The sequence below is a fragment of the Tinamus guttatus genome, unplaced genomic scaffold (assembly GCF_059628265.1).
Source record: "Tinamus guttatus ecotype Peru unplaced genomic scaffold, ASM5962826v1 Tinamus_guttatus_pri_ptg000386l, whole genome shotgun sequence".
NCBI lineage: Eukaryota > Metazoa > Chordata > Aves > Tinamiformes > Tinamidae > Tinamus > Tinamus guttatus.
The window spans coordinates 1-19,056 of NW_028288920.1; the positions used below are offsets into that span (position 1 = coordinate 1).

General features: G+C 75.3%; 2 protein-coding genes and 1 non-coding gene across 3 annotated transcripts; all 3 read left to right on the forward strand.

Annotated features, from left to right (window-relative positions):
* The first annotated feature begins 1,636 nt into the window (after positions 1-1,636).
* Positions 1,637-1,800, forward strand: LOC148593498 (U1 spliceosomal RNA). Its single transcript, XR_015913708.1, has one exon. It is a non-coding gene; the product is annotated as a U1 spliceosomal RNA (small nuclear RNA).
* A 513-nt stretch (positions 1,801-2,313) lies between these two features.
* CAD (carbamoyl-phosphate synthetase 2, aspartate transcarbamylase, and dihydroorotase) lies at positions 2,314-15,650 on the forward strand. Its single transcript, XM_088530753.1, has 43 exons — positions 2,314-2,395; positions 2,710-2,849; positions 3,546-3,675; positions 3,853-3,995; positions 4,432-4,573; positions 4,991-5,162; positions 5,222-5,407; positions 5,761-5,873; positions 6,021-6,178; positions 6,242-6,373; positions 6,492-6,725; positions 7,144-7,365; positions 7,435-7,623; positions 7,690-7,814; positions 7,893-8,026; positions 8,117-8,229; positions 8,296-8,546; positions 8,615-8,861; positions 8,927-9,025; positions 9,096-9,320; positions 9,389-9,571; positions 9,643-9,861; positions 9,957-10,124; positions 10,189-10,371; positions 10,450-10,554; positions 10,626-10,874; positions 10,996-11,077; positions 11,157-11,323; positions 11,392-11,556; positions 11,626-11,757; positions 11,820-12,021; positions 12,099-12,430; positions 12,510-12,658; positions 12,701-12,750; positions 13,127-13,171; positions 13,248-13,405; positions 13,934-14,008; positions 14,090-14,302; positions 14,556-14,681; positions 14,762-14,917; positions 14,981-15,082; positions 15,167-15,261; positions 15,524-15,650. Exons 1-43 carry the CDS (start codon positions 2,314-2,316, stop codon positions 15,624-15,626), a joined length of 6,696 nt encoding a protein of 2,231 aa, XP_088386879.1. The 3' UTR covers positions 15,627-15,650.
* A 193-nt stretch (positions 15,651-15,843) lies between these two features.
* On the forward strand, positions 15,844-18,456 carry MPV17 (mitochondrial inner membrane protein MPV17). Its single transcript, XM_088530710.1, has 7 exons — positions 15,844-15,916; positions 16,987-17,102; positions 17,174-17,266; positions 17,373-17,468; positions 18,125-18,157; positions 18,245-18,297; positions 18,370-18,456. The coding sequence occupies exons 1-7, from the start codon at positions 15,844-15,846 to the stop codon at positions 18,437-18,439; spliced, it is 534 nt and encodes a 177-aa protein (XP_088386836.1). The 3' UTR covers positions 18,440-18,456.
* The last annotated feature ends 600 nt before the right edge of the window (positions 18,457-19,056 follow it).

Here is a 19,056-nt window from a genome sequence, read left to right on the forward strand (position 1 = left end):
CCCTCCTCAGCCGCCGGGATGACCCTCCATCCCCTCCTCAACCGCCGGGATGACCCTCCATCCCCTCCTCAGCTCTCAGGATGACCCTCAATCCCCTCCTCAACCGGGATGACCCTCCATCCCCTCCTCAACCGCCGGGATGACCCTCCATCCCCTCCTCAACGGCCGGGATGACCCTCCATCCCCTCCTCAACGGCCGGGATGACCCTCCATCCCCTCCTCAGCCGCCGGGATGACCCTCCATCCCCTCCTCAGCCGCCGGGATGACCCTCCATCCCCTCCTCAACCGCCGGGACGACCCTCCATCCCCTCCTCAACCGCCGGGATGACCCTCCATCCCCTCCTCCACCGCCGCGATGACCCTCCATCCCCTCCTCAGCCGGGATGACCCTCCATCCCCTCCTCAACCGCCCGGATGACCCTCCATCCCCTCCTCAACCACCGCGATGACCCTCCATCCCCTCCTCCAACCGCTCTGCCGCCTCCGCGGGGCGTCCGGCAGAGTCCGGCCACGGCGTCTCCATCCTGCTCCGCTCTTCGTTCGCTCTCATTAGCAGGTGCTGGGAGGGCCGGCCACGTTGCCGAGGGCATTGTGGAAAGGAGATTCCGCACACACCAACCATCCTGGAGGCGGTAACGGTCTCTCCCGTCAACGAGCCTCTGTAACGCCCACGCTGCGGTTAGGCCCTGGTTTTCCTCTAACTTCCCCTTTCTCGAGCAGTTTCCCACAATCGATGACAGACAGAAACACTTTGGGAAAGGCGTCTCAGCCGGCGCGTGTGCCCAGCGCAGCAATAGGGCGACCGCCGGCCTCTCGGCATCGCTCCCCCCGGCAGCAGGAGGATGGTCCCCGCGTCGGTGCCCCCGGCCCGGCAGACCCGCGCGGCCCGGCCCGGGCTCTGCCCTGCCGGGAGGGCCCGGCCTCGCTCCGCCTCCCTCCGAGCTGCGGGCAGGGCCGCCCGGTGCCCGCCGGGGAGGCCGGGGGAGGCGGCGGGAGCGGAGGCGGCGGCAGCGGGTCCTGCCCGCGCGGGGCTGCGGCCGCGTCCCGGAGCCGCGCGGAGCGGCGGAACCGGCGGAACCGGCGGGGGGGCCGGCGCGGCCCGGCCGCGGGCGGGGGGCAGGGAGGGCCCGGCCGCCCCCGGAACCCCCGCCCGGGCCCGGGGGCGGCGCGAGGAGCCCGCGAGCGGCAGCGGGGCCGGCGCGAGCGCGGCGCTTCTGCGCGTGCGCGTCAGCGACGGGCGGGGCTATGCAGATGAGGGACGAGCGGAGACGACGGCGACCGAGGCGCAGGGGGCGGGTCTAGGAGAGACGGGGGCGTGTCCATGCTGATGAGGGGCCGCGAGAGCGAGGCCGGGACACGCGCGTGGCCAAAGGCCAGCGGGTTGGGCGGGGTAAGGCACGAAGAGGGCGGGACTATGCAGATTTGTCCCCGCGCGGGGCAGGCCGGGACACGCAGGCGCGGGGCGGCGCGGCGGTTCCTCGGGGCTGGCGGGGCGGTTCCGCGGCGCGGAGCCTCGCGGCGGGTCGGGGCGCGCGCGGGCGCGTCGGGGCCGCGGGGCGGTCCCTGGTCGCGGGGTGTCCGTGAGGTGCGAGTGCGTGGGCGGGCGTGGGCAGGGGGGCGGGCGGGGGGTGTGGCATACTTACCTGGCAGGGGAGACACCATGATCAGGCAGGTGGTTTTCCCAGGGCGAGGCTCATCCCTTGCACTCCGGGTGTGCTGACCCCTGCGATTTCCCCAAATGCGGGAAACTCGACTGCATAATTTGTGATAGTGGGGGACTGCGTTCGCGCTCTCCCCTGGCTTTTGCGGTTATAAAAACAGATATTTGGAAAAGCTTCCCGGGTTTTTACACGCCACTGTTTGCAGTCTCCGTCGTTTTTGCATTGTCCGTTACTTTAGCTCCCCGGCCGCAGGTCTCGCTGCGTTGGCAGCTTAAGTCGCATCCTGTTCAGGTCGGAGTCTCCTCAACTACATCACCCCGGGCCGGGCCCAGACCCACAGTGGGGACGGGGCAGCTGCTCCACACTCGAGGCAGTGCCGAGCTCGGCGGGGTGCGGAGCGGGCCGGGGAGCGGAGGCGCCCTCTGTTCCGGCGGCGGCGGTACCCGGGTAGGGCCCTCCGGTGCAGCCTCCCGGCGCCCCCAGGTGCGGCAGCCGGGCCCGCCGCGACCGGTGCCGACCCGCCTCCCTGCGCCGGAGGCTGGGCCGGCGCGGCCCCGCCCCGGATCCTCCTCGGCGCTGCCGCCGCCGCGCGCTCCTCCTCGGTGCTGCTGCCGGGCCCGCGCGATCCCGCGCCCACGTGGAGCCGCCGCCATGGGCCGCCTGGTGCTGCAGGACGGCTCCGTGCTGCAGGGCCGCCCCTTCGGGGCCGCCGCCGCGGCCGTCGGGGAAGTGGGTGAGTGGGGCCGGGATGGGCCGAGCCCCCGCCCCGCCGGCCCGAGCGCGGGTCCCGCTCCCGGCCGGCCCTGCCCGTGCGGGTGGCGCGGGAAGGTCTGGGCCCGCCGTGGGGCTCCGTGTCGGTGCCCCGGGATGGGGAGCGCTGCGGGGCTGCAGCCATGGGGCTCGGTCCTGCATCTCCCCGCGCCCGCTTTGCCCCGGCCCCGTGTGCGGGTCCCGGTGCCCCCTGCCCGGCCAGGGCCGTCGCCGCTGCGGGCGGGAGCTCAGACCGGGCCGGGCTGCTCCATCCCGCTGAGCTCGGCCCCGGCGCAGTCTTCCAGACCGGCATGGTTGGCTACCCCGAGGCCCTCACCGACCCGTCCTACAAGGCGCAGATCCTGGTGCTCACCTACCCGCTCGTGGGCAACTATGGAGTGCCCCGGGATGAACCCGACCCCTATGGCCTGAGCAGGGTGAGGGGTGGCGGGAGGCAGAGGCCCTGCGGGGCCCGTGCGGGTGTGGGGCTGGTGTGGGGCAGCGGGACGGTGTGGGGCAGCGGGATGGTGTGGGGCCGTGCAGCCGTGGGGCCGTGCGTGCACAGGGCTGTGGGGGGTGCCCTGGGGTTGTGCAGACGTGGGGCAGGGGCTGGCGCAGCAGCCTCGTGCTGCGCTCGTGCCAGGGCAGCGGCTGGGCAGGGCTGGGGCAGGAACGCACAGGAACACATCGCCCCGGGGCAGCTGGGCAGGATCACATTGCCCCGGGGCAGCCGCGCGGGAGGTGCCGGCGGTGCCGCTCCCCGCGGGGAGGGACCGTCCCCACGTCCAGGCAGGGCTGGGGCAGCCTGGGTGCGGGGGGCCCTGCGCGCTGCCGCACAGCTGGGTGTGTGTGTGTGTGTCCCCATCCCCAACTGCGGGACGAGCCGGGGGTCCCAGCCCCTCCGAGGATGAAGCTGGAGCAGGTCGTGTCGTCGCCTCCTGGCCGCCGCAGCCCGGCTAGGCTGAGTCCTGGGGTCGCTCCGGGCAAAGTCCAGATCCCGCCGAGCTGGTGCCACGTTGGCCGACCCCGGCTCTGGGGCCATTGGGGCTGGGCCGGGGGTCCCATCCGTCGGGAAGTGGCTGTGCTGCCCCCGGGCCACGTTCCTGTCCCCACCTGCCGCCACCGCCCCGCAGTGGTTCGAGTCCAGCAAGATCCATGTGGCTGCGCTGGTGGTGGGCGAGTGCTCGGAGACCCCCAGCCACTGGAGCGCCGCCCGCTCCCTCGACCAGTGGCTCAAGGAGCAAAACATCCCCGGGCTGCAAGGTGGGGCTGGGGGTGGCCGTGGGGCTGGGGGTGGCCGTGGGGCTGGCACTGGGGTGTCCATGTGCTGGCGCCGTGGGGACGAGGACCCGCGCGAGGCAGGTCTCTGTGCAGGGACACGTCCCTGCGGGGGCATTTTGTGCGGGGGGGTCTGGGCTGGGGCTCACGGGCCTCCGGCAGGGGTGGACACGCGGGCGCTGACCAAGAAGATCCGCGAGAAGGGGACGCTCCTGGGGAAGCTGGTGCCCGACGGGGCCCCTGAGCAGAACCTCCCCTTCGAGGACCCCCGTGCGCGGCACCTGGTGCAGGAGGTGTCGCTGGAGGTGCCGCCGGGGCTGCCGCGGGGGGGAGCGCACGGGGGTCCTGCGGGGGCTGCACTGAGGGGCAGGGGGTCCCTGTGCTGGGGGGAGTCCCTGAGGGGGGTCCCTGTGCCGGGGGGGGGTCCCTGTGCCATGGAGGGTCCCTGTGCTGGAAGGGGGGCCCTGAGGGGGTCCGGGTGCTGAGGGGGGAGCGGGCTGTGCTGTGGGGGGTCCCTGTGCTGGAGGGGGGACCCTGAGGGGGGTCCCTGTCCCTTGGGGGTTCCTTGTGCCATGGAGGGTCCCTGAGGGGGGTCCCTGTGCCGTGGGGGGTCCCTGTGCCGTGGGGGGGTCCCTGTGCCGTGGGGGGGGTCCCTGTGCCGTGGGGGATCCCTGTGCCGTGGGGCTGCCCCCCCGGGGGCTCTGGGGGTGTCCGCGGCGCCGGCCCCTCACAGCCCCCCAGGCCCCGCGGCTCTTCAACGCGGGCGGGTGGCCGCGCGTCACGGCCGTCGACTGCGGCCTCAAGCACAACCAGCTGCGGTGCCTGTGCGAGCGCGGGGCGGCCGTCACCGTCGTGCCCTGGGACCACCCGCTCGACCCCGCAGGTGGGCGCCCGCGGGGCGGGGGTCACTGGGGGCCTGGGGGCCCCGCGGGGCTGCAGAGACCGGCTGCCGTGAGGCGACCCCGGGAGGGCCGGGCGGCTCTGGGGGCTGCAGGGGGCTCTGGGGGGGGCTGCAGGGGCTCTGTGGGGCTGTGGGCTGGCCCTGGGGGGCTATGGGGCTGCAGGGGCTCTGTGGGGCTGCAGGGGCTCTGGGGGGCTGTGGGGTCGGGCTGCCTCATGGGATTGTCATGGAGGGCCGTGGGGCTGGGGACCCTCAGGGGCTGCCGTGGGGTCCGTGTAGCTCCGTGGGGCCTGGGGGACGCCCTGGGATTCACAGGACGATGCTGGGGGGCGCGAGGGGGTCGGGCTGACCCACGGGGTGGCCCCGTGGGGTGACCCCGCGTCCCCCCGCGCGGCGCAGACTTCGACGGGCTCCTGGTGAGCAACGGCCCCGGGGACCCGCAGCGCTGCGGGGAGACCGTGCGCGCCCTGCGGCGCCTGCTCGACGCGCCCCGGCCCAAGCCGCTGCTCGGCATCTGCCTGGGCCACCAGCTGCTGGCGCTGGCGCTGGGCGCCCGCACCTACAAGATGAAGTGAGTGGGGCCGGGGGGCGGCGGGGCCGCGGGGGCAGCGCCCTGACCGCCCCGCGCAGGTATGGGAACCGCGGGCACAACCAGCCCTGCGTGCACGAGGACACGCGGCGCTGCTTCATCACGGCGCAGAACCACGGCTTCGCCGTGGAGGCCGCCAGCCTGCCGCCCGGCTGGGCGCCGCTCTTCACCAACGCCAACGACGGCTCCAACGAGGGGCTGGTGCACGAGCACAAGCCCTTCTTCAGGTGCCGCCGCCGCCGCGGGGCCGTGGGGCAGCATCAGGGGGCCGTGGGGCCGTGTGCCGGGGGAGCTGCGCCCCACAGCACCGTGGGGCAGCGGGTGGGGAGGCTGTGGGACCAGGTGCTGTGGGGCTGCAAGCAGGGGGGTGCATGGGGCCATGGAAACGCATCCTGTGGGGCCATTTGTCGTGGCTGTAGGACCCCATGCCTTGGGGCTGGGGACCGAGTCCTGCGGGGCTGTGGGGCAAGGGGACCACGAGGCCACGAGCTGTGGGGCTGCAAGCAGGGGTGCTGTGGGGCCGTGTACAGGGGGGCTGCATCCGCGTGGGGGGCCAGGCGAGGCTAACGCCCCCCGGCAGCGTGCAGTTCCACCCCGAGCACCGGGCCGGCCCCATGGACCTCGAGGGGCTCTTCGACGTCTTCCTGGAGACCGTGCGGGACCTGCAGCGCGGGGACGGCAGCACCAAGACAGGTTGGGGGGCCGGGGTCCCCGCTGGGTGCGGGGCTGGCTGCGACGTGGGGACACCGGGGCCGGCGCCGCCGCGGCGGCTGCGCATGGGGCTGCGGTGGCGGCTGCGCGTGGCGGCCCCGCGGCGCCCTGCAGCCCCGTGTCCCGCAGTGCGGCAGCGGCTGCGCGAGCGCCTGGGCTGCGACGCGGCGCCGGTGCCGGACGCGGCGCCGGTGCCGGACGTGGCGCGGCCCCGCAAGGTGCTGATCCTGGGCTCCGGCGGCCTCTCCATCGGGCAGGCGGGCGAGTTCGACTACTCGGGCTCGCAGGTGAGCGGCGCGCCGGGGCGCGCGGGGCCGCGCGCGGGACCGCTCTCACCCGCTGCCGCGCAGGCCATCAAGGCGCTCAAGGAGGAGAACATCCAGACGGTGCTCATCAACCCCAACATCGCCACGGTGCAGACCTCCAAGGGGCTGGCCGACAAGGTCTACTTCCTGCCCATCACGCCCGACTACGTGACGCAGGTGGGGCTGCGCGCGCAGCGCTCCGGCTCCGCGGGCTGCCCGGTGTGCGGCGCGGGGACGGGGACGGGGATGGTCCCGCGGACGGGGACGGCCCCGCGGTGACGCCCCGCGGCCCCAGGTGATCCGCAACGAGCGCCCCGACGGCGTCCTGCTCACGTTCGGCGGGCAGACCGCCCTCAACTGCGGCGTGGAGCTCACCAAGGCCGGCGTGCTGGAGCGCTACCGCGTGCGCGTGCTCGGCACCCCCGTGGCCTCCATCGAGATGACGGAGGATCGCAAGGTCTTTGTGGAGAAGATGGAGGAGATTGGGGAGCACGTGGCGCCCAGCGAGGCCGCGGCCTCCCTGGAGCAGGTCCGTGGACGTAGGGGCGGGATGGAGTGGGCAGTGTGGGGGTGATGGAGGGGATGGGGGCAGCTCCCGGGACGGAGGGGATGGAATGGGATGGGATGGGGACGGTTCTTGGAACGAGATGGGATGAGGGAAGCCCTCGAGGCCAGGAGAAGGGGCAGTTTCTAGGGCAGCAGGGAGAGAAGGATGGACCGGTGGCAGCTCCTGGTGCAGATGAATGGGATGGATGGGGCGGGATCAGGGCAGATGAGTGGGGTAGGATGGATGGGGTGGGATGGGGCAGCTCCAGGACAGATGGATGGGGTGAATGGGGCGGCTCCAGTGCCGGGTGGATGGAGCAGGATGGGGCAGGGTGGCTGGGCCGGGATGCGGCGGCTCCGTGCGGGCCCGGGCGCTCCGCTCCATCCCGTGGCTCCCGCAGGCGCTGGCGGCGGCCGAGCGCCTGGGCTACCCGGTGCTGGTGCGCTCGGCCTACGCGCTGGGCGGGCTGGGCTCCGGCTTCGCCAGCTCGCGCGAGGAGCTGGCGGCGCTGGTGAGCCAGGCCTTCGCGCACACCTCCCAAGTGCTGGTGGACAAGTCGCTGAAGGGCTGGAAGGAGATCGAGTACGAGGTGGTGCGCGACGCCTACGGCAACTGCGTCACGGTGGGTAGCGGCGGCCGCGGCGGCGCGGCGGGCACGCGGTGCCGTGACCACGTCCCGCCCCGCGCCCAGGTGTGCAACATGGAGAACCTGGACCCGCTGGGCATCCACACGGGCGAGTCCATCGTGGTGGCGCCCAGCCAGACGCTCAACGACCGCGAGTACTTCCTGCTGCGGCGCACGGCCGTGCGCGTCGTGCAGCACCTGCGCATCGTGGGCGAGTGCAACATCCAGTTCGCGCTGAGCCCCGAGTCGGAGCAGGTGCGCGGGGGTCCCGGGGCCGCGCGCGGGGCCCGGCGCCGCGGCCTGACCGCGCTCTCCCCGCAGTACTACATCATCGAGGTGAACGCGCGGCTCTCGCGCAGCTCGGCGCTGGCCAGCAAGGCCACCGGGTACCCGCTGGCCTACGTGGCCGCCAAGCTGGCGCTGGGCATCCCCCTGCCCGAGCTCAGGTAACGGCGGCGCCGGGAGCCCGGCCGGGCCGCGCGCGCCCCCCGCCGCAGCCGGGCCCTGAGCGCCGCCGTCCCCAGGAACTCGGTCACCAACTGCACCACGGCCAACTTCGAGCCCAGCCTGGACTACTGCGTGGTGAAGATCCCGCGCTGGGACCTCAGCAAGTTCCTGCGCGTCAGCACCAAGATCGGCAGCTCCATGAAGAGCGTGGGTGAGCCGGGGCGGCGTGGGGTGATGTGGGGCGGTGTGGGGCGGCGTGGGGCAGCGAGCGGGGCGCCCCGCTCACCGCCCCGTCCGGCAGGGGAGGTCATGGCCATCGGCAGGAGCTTCGAGGAGGCCTTCCAGAAGGCGCTGCGCATGGTGGACGAGAACTGCGTGGGCTTCGACCACACGCTGAAGCCGGCCTCGGACATGGTGAGCGGCGGGACGGGCCTGGGGGTCACGGGGGCCCCGGCCCCGCTCACCGCTCCGTCCCGGCAGGAGCTGGAGACGCCCACGGACAAGCGGATCTTCGTGCTGGCGGCCGCGCTGCGCGCCGGCTACTCCATCGAGCGGCTCTACGAGCTCACCAAGATCGACCGCTGGTTCCTGCACAAGATGAAGAACATCACGGACCACGCGGTGCTGCTGGAGGCGTTCCGCGAGGGGCAGAGCGCCATGCCGCCCGCCGTGCTGCAGCGCGCCAAGCAGCTGGGCTTCTCCGACAAGCAGGTGGCGCAGGCGGTGCTCAGGTACGGCGGGGCCGGCGCGGGGCCGCCGCGCGCGCAGCGCAGCGCCGAGCATCGCTCTGCCGCCGCAGCACCGAGCTGGCCGTGAGGAAGATGCGGCGCGACCTGCGGATCCTGCCAGTGGTGAAGCAGATCGACACGGTGGCCGCCGAGTGGCCGGCCCAGACCAACTACCTGTACCTGACCTACAACGGCAGCGAGCACGACCTGGCGTTCCGCGAGCCCCACGTCATGGTCATCGGCTCGGGCGTCTACCGCATCGGCAGCAGCGTGGAGTTTGACTGGTGCGCCGTGGGCTGCATCCAGGAGCTGCGCAAGGTGCGTGCGGGGCCGGGGGCGCGCGGCGCAGCGCGGCGCCCCGCTCATCCCGCCCTGCTCCACAGCTGGGATTCAAGACCATCATGGTGAACTACAACCCGGAGACCGTGAGCACCGACTACGACATGTGCGACCGCCTCTACTTTGACGAGATCTCCTTCGAGGTGCGCGGCCGGGGCCGGGGGCGCCGGGGCCGGGGCGGCCCCGTCCCAAACCCGCGCGGCGCCTCTGCAGGTGGTCATGGACATCTACGAGCTGGAGAACCCCGAGGGCGTCATCCTGTCCATGGGCGGGCAGCTGCCCAACAACATCGCCATGGCCCTGCACCGGCAGCAGTGCCGCATCCTGGGCACCTCCCCGGAGGCCATCGACTCCGCCGAGAACCGCTTCAAGTTCTCCCGCCTGCTGGACACCATCGGCATCAGCCAGCCGCTCTGGAAGGAGCTCTCGGACATGGAGGTGGGGCCGGCGGGGCCGCGCGGGCGCCGGGGCCGGCGCGCGGGGCCTCACGGAGCCGCTCTCCGCAGTCGGCCAAGCAGTTCTGCTGCACCGTGGGCTACCCCTGCGTGGTGCGGCCCTCCTACGTGCTCAGCGGCGCCGCCATGAACGTGGCCTACTCGGACAGCGACCTGGAGAAGTTCCTGAGCAACGCGGTGGCCGTGTCCAAGGAGCAGCCCGTGGTCATCTCCAAGTTCATCCAGGAGGCCAAGGTCAGCCGCGCTCGGCGGCTCCCGCAGCCCCCAGGGCCGCGGCCCCGCGCTCAGCCCTGCTCCCGCCGCAGGAGATCGACGTGGACGCGGTGGCCTGCGACGGCGTCGTGGTGGCCATCGCCATCTCGGAGCACGTGGAGAACGCCGGGGTGCACTCAGGGGACGCCACGCTGGTGACGCCCCCCCAGGACATCACCCCCAAGACGCTGGAGCGCATCAAGGCCATCGTCCACGCCATTGGGCAGCAGCTGCAGGTCACCGGCCCCTTCAACCTGCAGCTCATCGCCAAGGTATCCCCTCGGCGCGGGCTCTGCGGGGCTGCTGGTCGTGGCGGTGCCGGGGCGGCCACGCGTCCCCGCGTCCCCCACACGGCTCCGTCCCGCAGGACGACCAGCTGAAGGTGATCGAGTGCAACGTGCGCGTGTCCCGCTCCTTCCCCTTCGTCTCCAAGACGCTGGGGGTGGACCTGGTGGCCCTGGCCAGCCAGGTGATCATGGGCGAGGACGTGGAGCCCGTGGGGCTCATGACGGGCCGGGGCATCGTGGGCGTCAAGGTGAGCGGGCGCGGGGCGGCGCGCGGGCCGCGGCGCCGGGCACGGCCTCATCCCGCTCCCCCAGGTGCCCCAGTTCTCCTTCTCGCGCCTGGCGGGCGCCGACGTGGTGCTCGGCGTGGAGATGACGAGCACGGGCGAGGTGGCCTGCTTCGGCGAGAACCGCTGCGAGGCCTATCTCAAGGCCATGCTCAGCACCGGCTTCAAGATCCCCAAGAAGAACATCCTGCTGACCATCGGCAGCTACAAGGTGCGGGGCCGGGCGCCGTGCGGGGCTGGGGGCGCCGCGGGGCAGCTCCCCGCGCTGACGGCCCCGCCGCCCTCGCAGAACAAGAGCGAGCTGCTCCCCACGGTGCGCACGCTGGAGAGCCTCGGCTACAAGCTCTACGCCAGCCTGGGCACCGCCGACTTCTACACCGAGCACGGCGTCAAGGTGGGATGCGGGGCAGCGGCAGGCGCCCCGTGCGGCCGGGGCGCTGACGGCCGCGGCGCCGCGTCGCGCAGGTCATGGCCGTGGACTGGCACTTCGAGGACACGGACGGCAGCGAGGCGGGCGCGCGCGAGACGCAGCGCAGCATCCTGGACTACCTGGCCGAGAACCACTTCGAGATGGTCATCAACCTGTCCATGCGCAACTCGGGCGGCCGCCGCCTCTCCTCCTTCGTCACCAAGGGCTACCGCACGCGGCGCCTGGCCGTCGACTACTCCGTGCCGCTCATCATCGACATCAAGTGCACCAAGCTCTTCGTGGAGGTGCGGGCGGCGTCCCGGGCTGCGGGACGGGGACGCTGGGGGCTCGGGGACGTCCCCTCCATGCCGCAGGTCCGGCCTCCCCGCCGCGCGTTACCCCAGCCCGGCCGTGCCCATCCCGCAGGCGCTGGGGCAGATCGGGGCGGCGCCGCCGCTCAAGATGCACGTGGACTGCATGACGTCCCAGAAGCTGATCCGCCTGCCGGGTAGGGCGCGCGCGGGCGCGTGGGGCCGCGGTGCCGACGCCGCGCGGGAGGTGCCGACGCCGCTGCCGCCGCCGCGCAGGGCTCATCGACGTGCACGTGCACCTGCGCGAGCCGGGCGGCACCCACAAGGAGGACTTCTCGTCGGGCACGGCGGCCGCGCTGGCCGGCGGCGTCACCATGGTGTGCGCCATGCCCAACACCAGCCCCGCCGTGACCGACGCCACCTCCTTCGCCCTGGCGCAGAAGGTAACGGGTCCCCCTCGTCCCCCTGCCTGGCTCCGGCGTGGAGCCGTCGCCCACGCGTCCCCCCGCAGCTGGCCGAGGCCGGGGCCCGCTGCGACTTCGCCCTGTTCCTGGGGGCCTCCGCGGACAACGTGGGCGCGCTGGGCGCCGTGGCTGGCGCAGCCGCGGGCCTCAAGATGTACCTGAACGAGACCTTCTCGGCGCTGCGCGTGGACGACGTGGCGCTGTGGATGCAGGTGTGCGCCGTGGCCGCACGGGGGGCCGCGCCGCGCCGGGGCCGCCCTCACCGCGCGCCGTCCCCGCAGCACATGGAGCAGTGGCCGCGGCACCTGCCGCTCGTGGCCCACGCGGAGCGGCAGACGGTGGCCGCCGTGCTCATGGTGGCCCAGCTGTACCAGCGGCCCGTGCACATCTGCCACGTGGCGCGCCGGGAGGAGGTGAGCGCCGCGCGGGGCCGGGGCGCGTGGGGCACCCGGGCGCCGCTCACCGCCGCCTCCAGATCCTGCTCATCAAGGCAGCGAAGCAGAGGGGCGTCGCGGTGACGTGCGAGGTGGCCCCGCACCACCTCTTCCTGTGCCGGGACGATGTGGGGCGCCTGGGCGAGGGCCGCGGCGCCGTGCGCCCGGCGCTGGGCACCCGCCGCGACCTGGAGGCGCTCTGGGAGAACATGGACACCATCGACTGCTTCGCCACGGACCACGGTGAGCAGGGACGGGGACCTGCTGGTGCCATGCGTGGGACCCGGCCCCACGGTCACTGTCCCCATCCCGTCCTGCAGCCCCCCACACGCTGGAGGAGAAGCAGGGCCCGGAGCCGCCCCCCGGCTACCCCGGCCTGGAGACGATGCTGCCGCTGCTGCTGACGGCCGTGTCCGAGGGGCGCCTGTCCGTGGAGGACATCGTGCAGCGCCTCTACGAGAACCCCCGCAAGATCTTCGGGCTGCCGGCGCAGGACGACACCTACGTGGAGGTGGACCTGGAGCACGAGTGGACCGTGCCCGGGCGCATGGCCTTCTCCAAGGCCCGCTGGACGCCCTTCGAGGGCATGCGCGTGAAGGGCACGGTGCGGCGCGTGGTGCTGCGCGGGGAGGTCGCCTACATCGACGGCCAGGTGGGGCCCCGGGCGGCGGGCGCCGCGTCCCTGTGCGCCCTGCGCGGGGCCCGGCCGACCCCTCGCGCTGCCGCCGCAGGTGCTGGTGCCCCCGGGCTACGGGCAGGACGTGCGCAAGTGGCCGTCGGGGGCCGTCCCGGCGCCGCCGCCGGACAAGGAGGGTGCCCAGGTAGGGGCCGCGGGGGCCGCGGGGCCGCGTGGCCGCCCGCCCCGGTGCCAGCCCGGCCTGTCCCCGCAGGCGCCTGAGCCACCGCGCGAGCGCGCGCCCAGCCCGCGGCCACCGCCGCGCGTGCACCGCGCCTCCGACCCCGGCCTGCCAGGTGAGCCGCGCGGCGCCGCGGGGCTGCGGGGACGGGGCTGCGGGCGCCCCGCTCACGCCGTGCCCTTGTGTCCCGTGCAGCGTTCCGGAGGCTGGGAGCCGCGCACCGCCCGGGCGCCCGAGGCACCGGTAACGTGGGGGGGATCGCGCGGCCGCCCCCGAGCGCGTCCCCTGCGCGGTGCCGCCCCACAGCCGCGTCCCCGTCCCCGCGGCACCGGGGGAGCCCGGGCAGCGCCCTGGGCTGTGCGGGGGTCTGCGCGGCCCCGCGATGGGTGCGGGAGCCCCTGTCCCGCAGCCCAGCCCGGCGGGGTCGGCGCGGTGCCCAGCGGCGCCCGCGGGCCCTGCCCTCACCGCGGCCCTTCCCCTCTCCCGCGCAGCCGAGGACGCCCGGGACAGGCCCAGCAGGAAGGCGGCAGAGGCTGGTGAGTGCCCTGGGCCGGGCGGCCCCTCCGGCGCTGCCGGTTCGGCCCCGCGCTCAGCGCTGCCCTCGCCCCGCAGACGCGGCCGCGGCGCAGGACGGCGGCGCCGCCTTCGCGCTGGGCCCCTTCCCGCGGCAGGCGTCCCCGCAGCGCGCGCCCCACGTGCAGACGTCGCCGCTGCTGCACCCCCTGGTCGGGCAGCACGTGCTCTCCGTGCAGCAGTTCTCCAAGGATCAGGTGCCCGCGCGCGGGGAGGACGGGACGCGTGCAGGGGCTGCAGGGCCGCGTGTGCAGGGGCTGCAGCGACAGCCTCCCCCTGCACGGGGCTGCGCGAGGGCCCTTGTCCCAGACGGGAGGATGGGGCCGGGCTCTTCTCCATGGTGGCCCCGGGACAAGGGGTAACGGGGACAAGCTGAACCCCAGGCAGCTCCATGTCCATGTGAGGAAGAACTTCCTTGGTGTGAGGGTGCCCGAGCCCTGGCACAGGCTGCCCGGAGAGGCTGTGGAGGCTCCTTCTCTGGAGATGTCCAACCTGCCTGGATGCCCCCTGTGCCCTGTGCTCTGGGTGTCCCTGCTGGGGCAGGGGTTGCACTGGGTGATCCCTAGAGGTCCCTTCCAGCCCCAACCGTTCAGGATTGTGCAGTGCTGCGGGTGCCCTGGACGCGTGTGCACGGGGTCTGGGGTGCTGTGCGCAGGGGCTGCGGTGGCACCGGGGCCCGTGCGAGCCCGAGCGCGCTGTCCCTGCTGTCCCTGCTGTCCCTGCAGCTCTCGCACCTCTTCAACATCGCGCACAGCCTGCGCATGCTGGTGCAGAAGGAGCGCAGCGTGGACATCCTCAAGGTGTGCGGGGCCGTGGGGTGACGGGGGTGCCGGGGGTGCCGCGCTGTGTGCACCGCGCTGCCCGCGCCGCCGCGTCCGCAGGGCAAGGTGATGGCGTCCATGTTCTACGAGGCCAGCACGCGCACCAGCAGCTCCTTCGCGGCTGCCATGTGCCGCCTGGGCGGCGCGGTGCTGCCCTTCGCCGAGGCCACCTCGTCGGTGCAGAAGGGCGAGTCGCTGGCCGACTCGGTGCAGACCATGAGCTGCTACGCGGACGTGCTGGTGCTGCGGCACCCGCGGCCGGGCGCCGTCGAGGTGAGCGCGGCCGGCGCCGCGGGGGCTCGGGCTGCCCTGCGGGGCCACCTCCCACCCTGGCGCCGGGAACCACGGGCCGCCTCGGTGCGGCTGGGGGGCTGCAGCCCGCCCGGGGCCACGGCCACGTTCCCGAGCCCCGGGGCATGGGGCCCGTGTCCCTCCTGTGGGGCTGGTCACGGCCACGTTCCAGAGCCACGGGGCGCCGGGAGCCGTCGCAGCGCGGGGCACCGCGCTCAGCTCCCCGTGCCCGCAGCTGGCGGCGCGGCACTGCCGCAAGCCGGTGATCAACGCCGGGGACGGCGTGGGCGAGCACCCCACGCAGGCGCTGCTCGACATCTTCACCATCCGCGAGGAGCTGGGCACCGTCAACGGCATGACGGTGAGGCGGGCGCGCGGGCGGGCGCGTGGCGCGGCGCCGTGCCGTGCCGCGCCGTGCCCGGCGCTCACCGCTGCCCGCAGATCACCATGGTGGGCGACCTGAAGCACGGGCGCACGGTGCACTCGCTGGCGCGGCTGCTCACGCAGTACCGCGTCAGCCTGCGCTACGTCACCCCCCCCGGCCTGCGCATGCCGCCCGACATCACCCGCTTCGTGGCCTCCAAGGGCGTCGCGCAGGTGCGTGGGGCGGCCGCGGCGCCGGGTCCCCGTGTCCCCCGCCCCGCTCACGCGTGTCCCCAGGAGGAGTTCGGGAGCATCGAGGAGGCGCTGCCCGACACGGACGTGCTCTACATGACCCGCATCCAGAAGGAGCGCTTCGAGTCGGCCGCCGAGTACGAGGCGGTGAGCGCGGGGCCGGGGGGACGCCGCGGTGTGAGCGCGGGGCCGGGGGACACGGGGGGCCGCGGTGCTCACGCCCCCCTGCAGTGCTTCGGGCAGTTCATCCTGACGCCGCACATCATGACGCGCGCCAAGGAGCGCATGGTGGTGATGCACCCGCTGCCGCGCGTCAACGAGATCAGGTGCGGGGCGGCCGCGGGACCGGGGGTGCGTGTGGGACCGGGCCCCGGGGGGCGGATTGGGCTGGCCCTGGGGGGAGGTTTCGGGCCCCGGGTGGTTCCGGGTCCCGGTTTTAGCCCGTGTTTGGGACCGCGTTCCGGGCCCCGGTTTCTCCCCCGGTTCCGGCCGCCCCCCGGGTCCCGCCGGGGCTGCCAGGGGCGGGGCGGGCGGGCGGGCCGGGGGCGGGGCCCGCGCCAGCCCCGCCCCGTGACGCCGTTTCCGCAGCGTGGAGGTGGACTCGGACCCGCGCGCCGCGTACTTCCGGCAGGCGGAGAACGGCATGTACATCCGCATGGCCCTGCTGGCCACCGTCCTGGGCCGCTACTAGCGCCGCCAATAAACGCGCGCCACGCGACAGGCCCCGCCTCCTCCTTCCGAGCGCCGCCCCCTGCTCCCGAGCGCCGCCCGCGTCCTGGCACCGCCCCCTGCTCCCGGGCGCCGCCCCCTGTTCCCAGGCCCCGCCCCTGTCCTGGCCCCGCCCCCTTGCTCACAGGCCCCGCCCCCTGCTCCCGGGCCCCGCCCCGCCCCGGTCCCGTCCCCCCGCCATGGCCGCCCTGGGTCGCGGCTACGCGCGGCTGCTGTCGCGGCGGCCGCGGCTGGCGCAGGCCCTGACCGCCGGTAAGGCCGGGCCGGGCGGGCCTGGGAGCGGCTGCGCCTGCGCGCCCGGCGGGTCCCGCCACCCGGGCCCCGGCACCGGCCCCGCTCCCCCATGGCGCGGGTTCCCCGCGCTGGCCCCGGCCCTCCCGCCGGTCCCGCCCCGGCCGCGCCGCCCCTCCGGGCACACGGGGACGCGGGCTGCGGGCGGGGGCACCGGGGCGGCCGCGCGGGGCAGGGGCCGCGGCCGGGGCTGGCGGGGAGCCCGGCGCTGCCCCCGCGGGGAGCCCCGTCCTGCCCCGTCCCCCGGAGCGGGAGGGCCCCGTGCCGGAGCGCGGGCTCCGTCCCCGCTGGCCCGCGGCCCGGCCGCCCCCGCGTCCCCGCGTTATTTTGGTCCCGTTTGATGGAATTTGCCGCCTGGCACCGGCCGCGGTCCTGGAGCCGCGCCAGGCGCCGGCAGCTCCGGCGGGGCCGCTGCCCCGGAGCGCCCCTCGGCACCGCCGGGCCGCCCTCATTAGCCCTGGGGTCCGCTCCGGGGCGCGGGGTGACGGGGCTGCCCGGCCCGGCGGGAGCGCGGGCGGCGCCGCGGACCGGGGAGCACGTGGGGCCGGTCCGGGCGCGCTCTGCCCCCGCGCGGGCCCGGCCGCGTGAACCGGGCGGGAGGGCAGCGAGGGAACAACCGCCCCGGGGCAGCGCCGGGACCGCGGGGAGCGCCGGGACCGCGGGACAGGGGGAGGCGCCGCCGGCACCGCGGCCCCCCCGGCCCCCGTGGCCTCCCTGCCCCGGCCGGGACCCGCCGGCCTCGACCGGCCCCTGCTCCCGGCCGGGCTCCTGGCGCGGGGCCGGGCCGGGTCGGTGCCGCCTGGGCCCGGGCCAGGCCCTGGGGCTGCTGGTGCCGGTGTGCAGCGCCCGCTGCGCTCCCACGGGAACGGAGCCACGGGGAGGGCGCGAGGGGTCGGCGGGGGCTGCCAGGGCCCCGCGGGGCGGCAGGGCCGGGGCAGGGAGCGCGGCCGGCGCCGCGGGAGCGGGCACGGTGCCCGGCGGCGGGAGGAGCGCGGGGCCGGGGCGCCTCAGGGCGCTGCCCGGTCCCGCAGGGGCCCTCATGGGCGCCGGCGACGCGGCCGCGCAGCAGCTCGTGGAGCGCCGGGGGCTGCGGGGGCACCAGGGCGCCCGCACGGCCAGGATGGCGGCCATCGGCGCCTGCTTCGTGGTGAGTCCCGCGCGCGGCCGGCGCGGGGCCGGCGGGAGCCCCGGAGCAGCCCCCAGCGCCCGCTCCCTCAGGGCCCCGTCCTGGGCACCTGGTACCGGCTCCTCGACCGCCTCGTCCCCGGGGCCACCAAGGCCGCGGCCTTCAAGAAGATGCTCCTGGACCAGGTCAGTGCGGGGCCTCGCGCGGGGCCTGGCCGCGACGTCCCTGCTGTCACCGCGCGTCCCCGGGGCCGCGCGGCCTCCCCAGCGCGGCCGGGCCCGTCTCTCGCAGGGCGGCTTCGCTCCCTGCTTCCTCGGCTGCTTCCTCGGCGTGGCGGGCGCCACCAACGGGCTCTCGCTGCAGGAGACCTGCGCCAAGCTGCAGCAGGTGAGCGCGGGACGGGGACGGTGACGGGGACGGTGCCCGCGCTGCCCCCGCGCTGCCCCGCTGCGGCTGCGGGCCCTGGGCTGCAGCGCCGGGCGCATCCCCTCCCCGCCGCGCCAGGCGCTCCGGTGCCCGGGCCAGGCAGCCGCCCCCGTCCCCGCCAGCCTCCTCCGCACGCAGAGGAAGCGTCACCGGCGCATCCATCACCCCGCGCCCGCTCTGCCCGTTCTGGGCCGCCGGCCAGCGCTGGAGCAGCGCTGGGCTCCCGGCTGAGTCACAGCCCCGCGCGGTGGGACGCGTCCTGCGGCCGGGCCGGGCTGCGGCACGGCTGCCGCTGCGGCACCGCGCGGGAGGAGCCGCGGCCCCGCGGCGCTGGCCCCTCGCAGCCCCTCGCAGCCCCTCGCAGCCCCTCGCAGCCCCCCATCCCAGCCCCACATCGCAGCCCCACGTCACAACCCCATGTCCCAGCCCCACGTTGCCACCCCACGTTGCCGCCTCGCGCACGCCGCACGCAGCAGCCATGTTCGCCCGCTGCCCCCGGCCCACGCGGGGCTGCAGAGCCGCCCGTGCCCAGCGCTGGCTCCGCGGTGGCCGTGTGCCGTTGCCAGGGCTCCGTACGGGGCCGGGCAGGTCCGTGCTGACCCTCTCCTCTCCCCCAGGACTACGTGGACGCGCTGCTCACCAACTACTGCGTGAGTGCGGGCGCCGCGGCCCTGCCCCGGCCGCGCGGGCTGCCCCGCGCCGAGGCGCTGCCGCCCTCACCCTGCTCCCCGCTCCAGATCTGGCCGCCCGTGCAAGCTGCCAACTTCTACTTCGTCCCTCTGAACCACAGGTAGGGGAAGAGCCCTGGCCCCGCGGCAGCCGCCCCGCGGCTGCGGCCGCTGAGCCCGTCCCGCGCTCCCAGGCTGGCCGTGGTCCAGTGCGTCGCCGTCGTCTGGAACTGCTACCTCTCCTGGAAAGCGAATCGCACGTGAGAGGAGCGGCCCGTGGAGCAGCGGCCCCGGGACGGCCGCGCGGACGGCGTCGGGCTGCCCCGCGCGCGGTGGCACCTCCAGCGCCCGCCTCGGAGGCCCCTGCGGTTGCTGCAGCCGTCGCCGCTCCTGGGGACGGGGCTGTGAGGCTGGAGGCTGCCTGGGCCAGGGGCTCCCATCCCTGCCTGGAGCCGGAGCGGGACCCAGAGCAGAGCAGGACCCGGAGCGGGAGCCGCCTCCATCTGCGGCCGTGGTGCTGGGGGCAGCGCTGCCCTCGGGCCCTGCTCCGTCCCTGCCCCCGGGCTGTCCCTGCCTGCGGTGGCCCGTCCTTTCCCTGCTGGCTCCGTGTCGCCCGGCCAGCTGCGCCCGGGCCCCCTGGCCCTGCAGCCACGGGCGCCGCGGTCCTTGTGCTTCGGCACCTGCCGGCGGCTGGAGCTCCCAATAAACGGGCCGGTCCCTGCAGGTTCTGGTGCCAGCGGAGTCTGTGGCTCTCTGTGAGGGCCCCAAGCCCTCTATGCCAGGCTGCGGGCAGCACCGCACACCGGCCGCGGGCAGAGCGCGACCCGGGCCCCGCAGAGCCGCGTTGGCACCTCGGCAGCGCCTGGCAGCCGTGGCGGAGC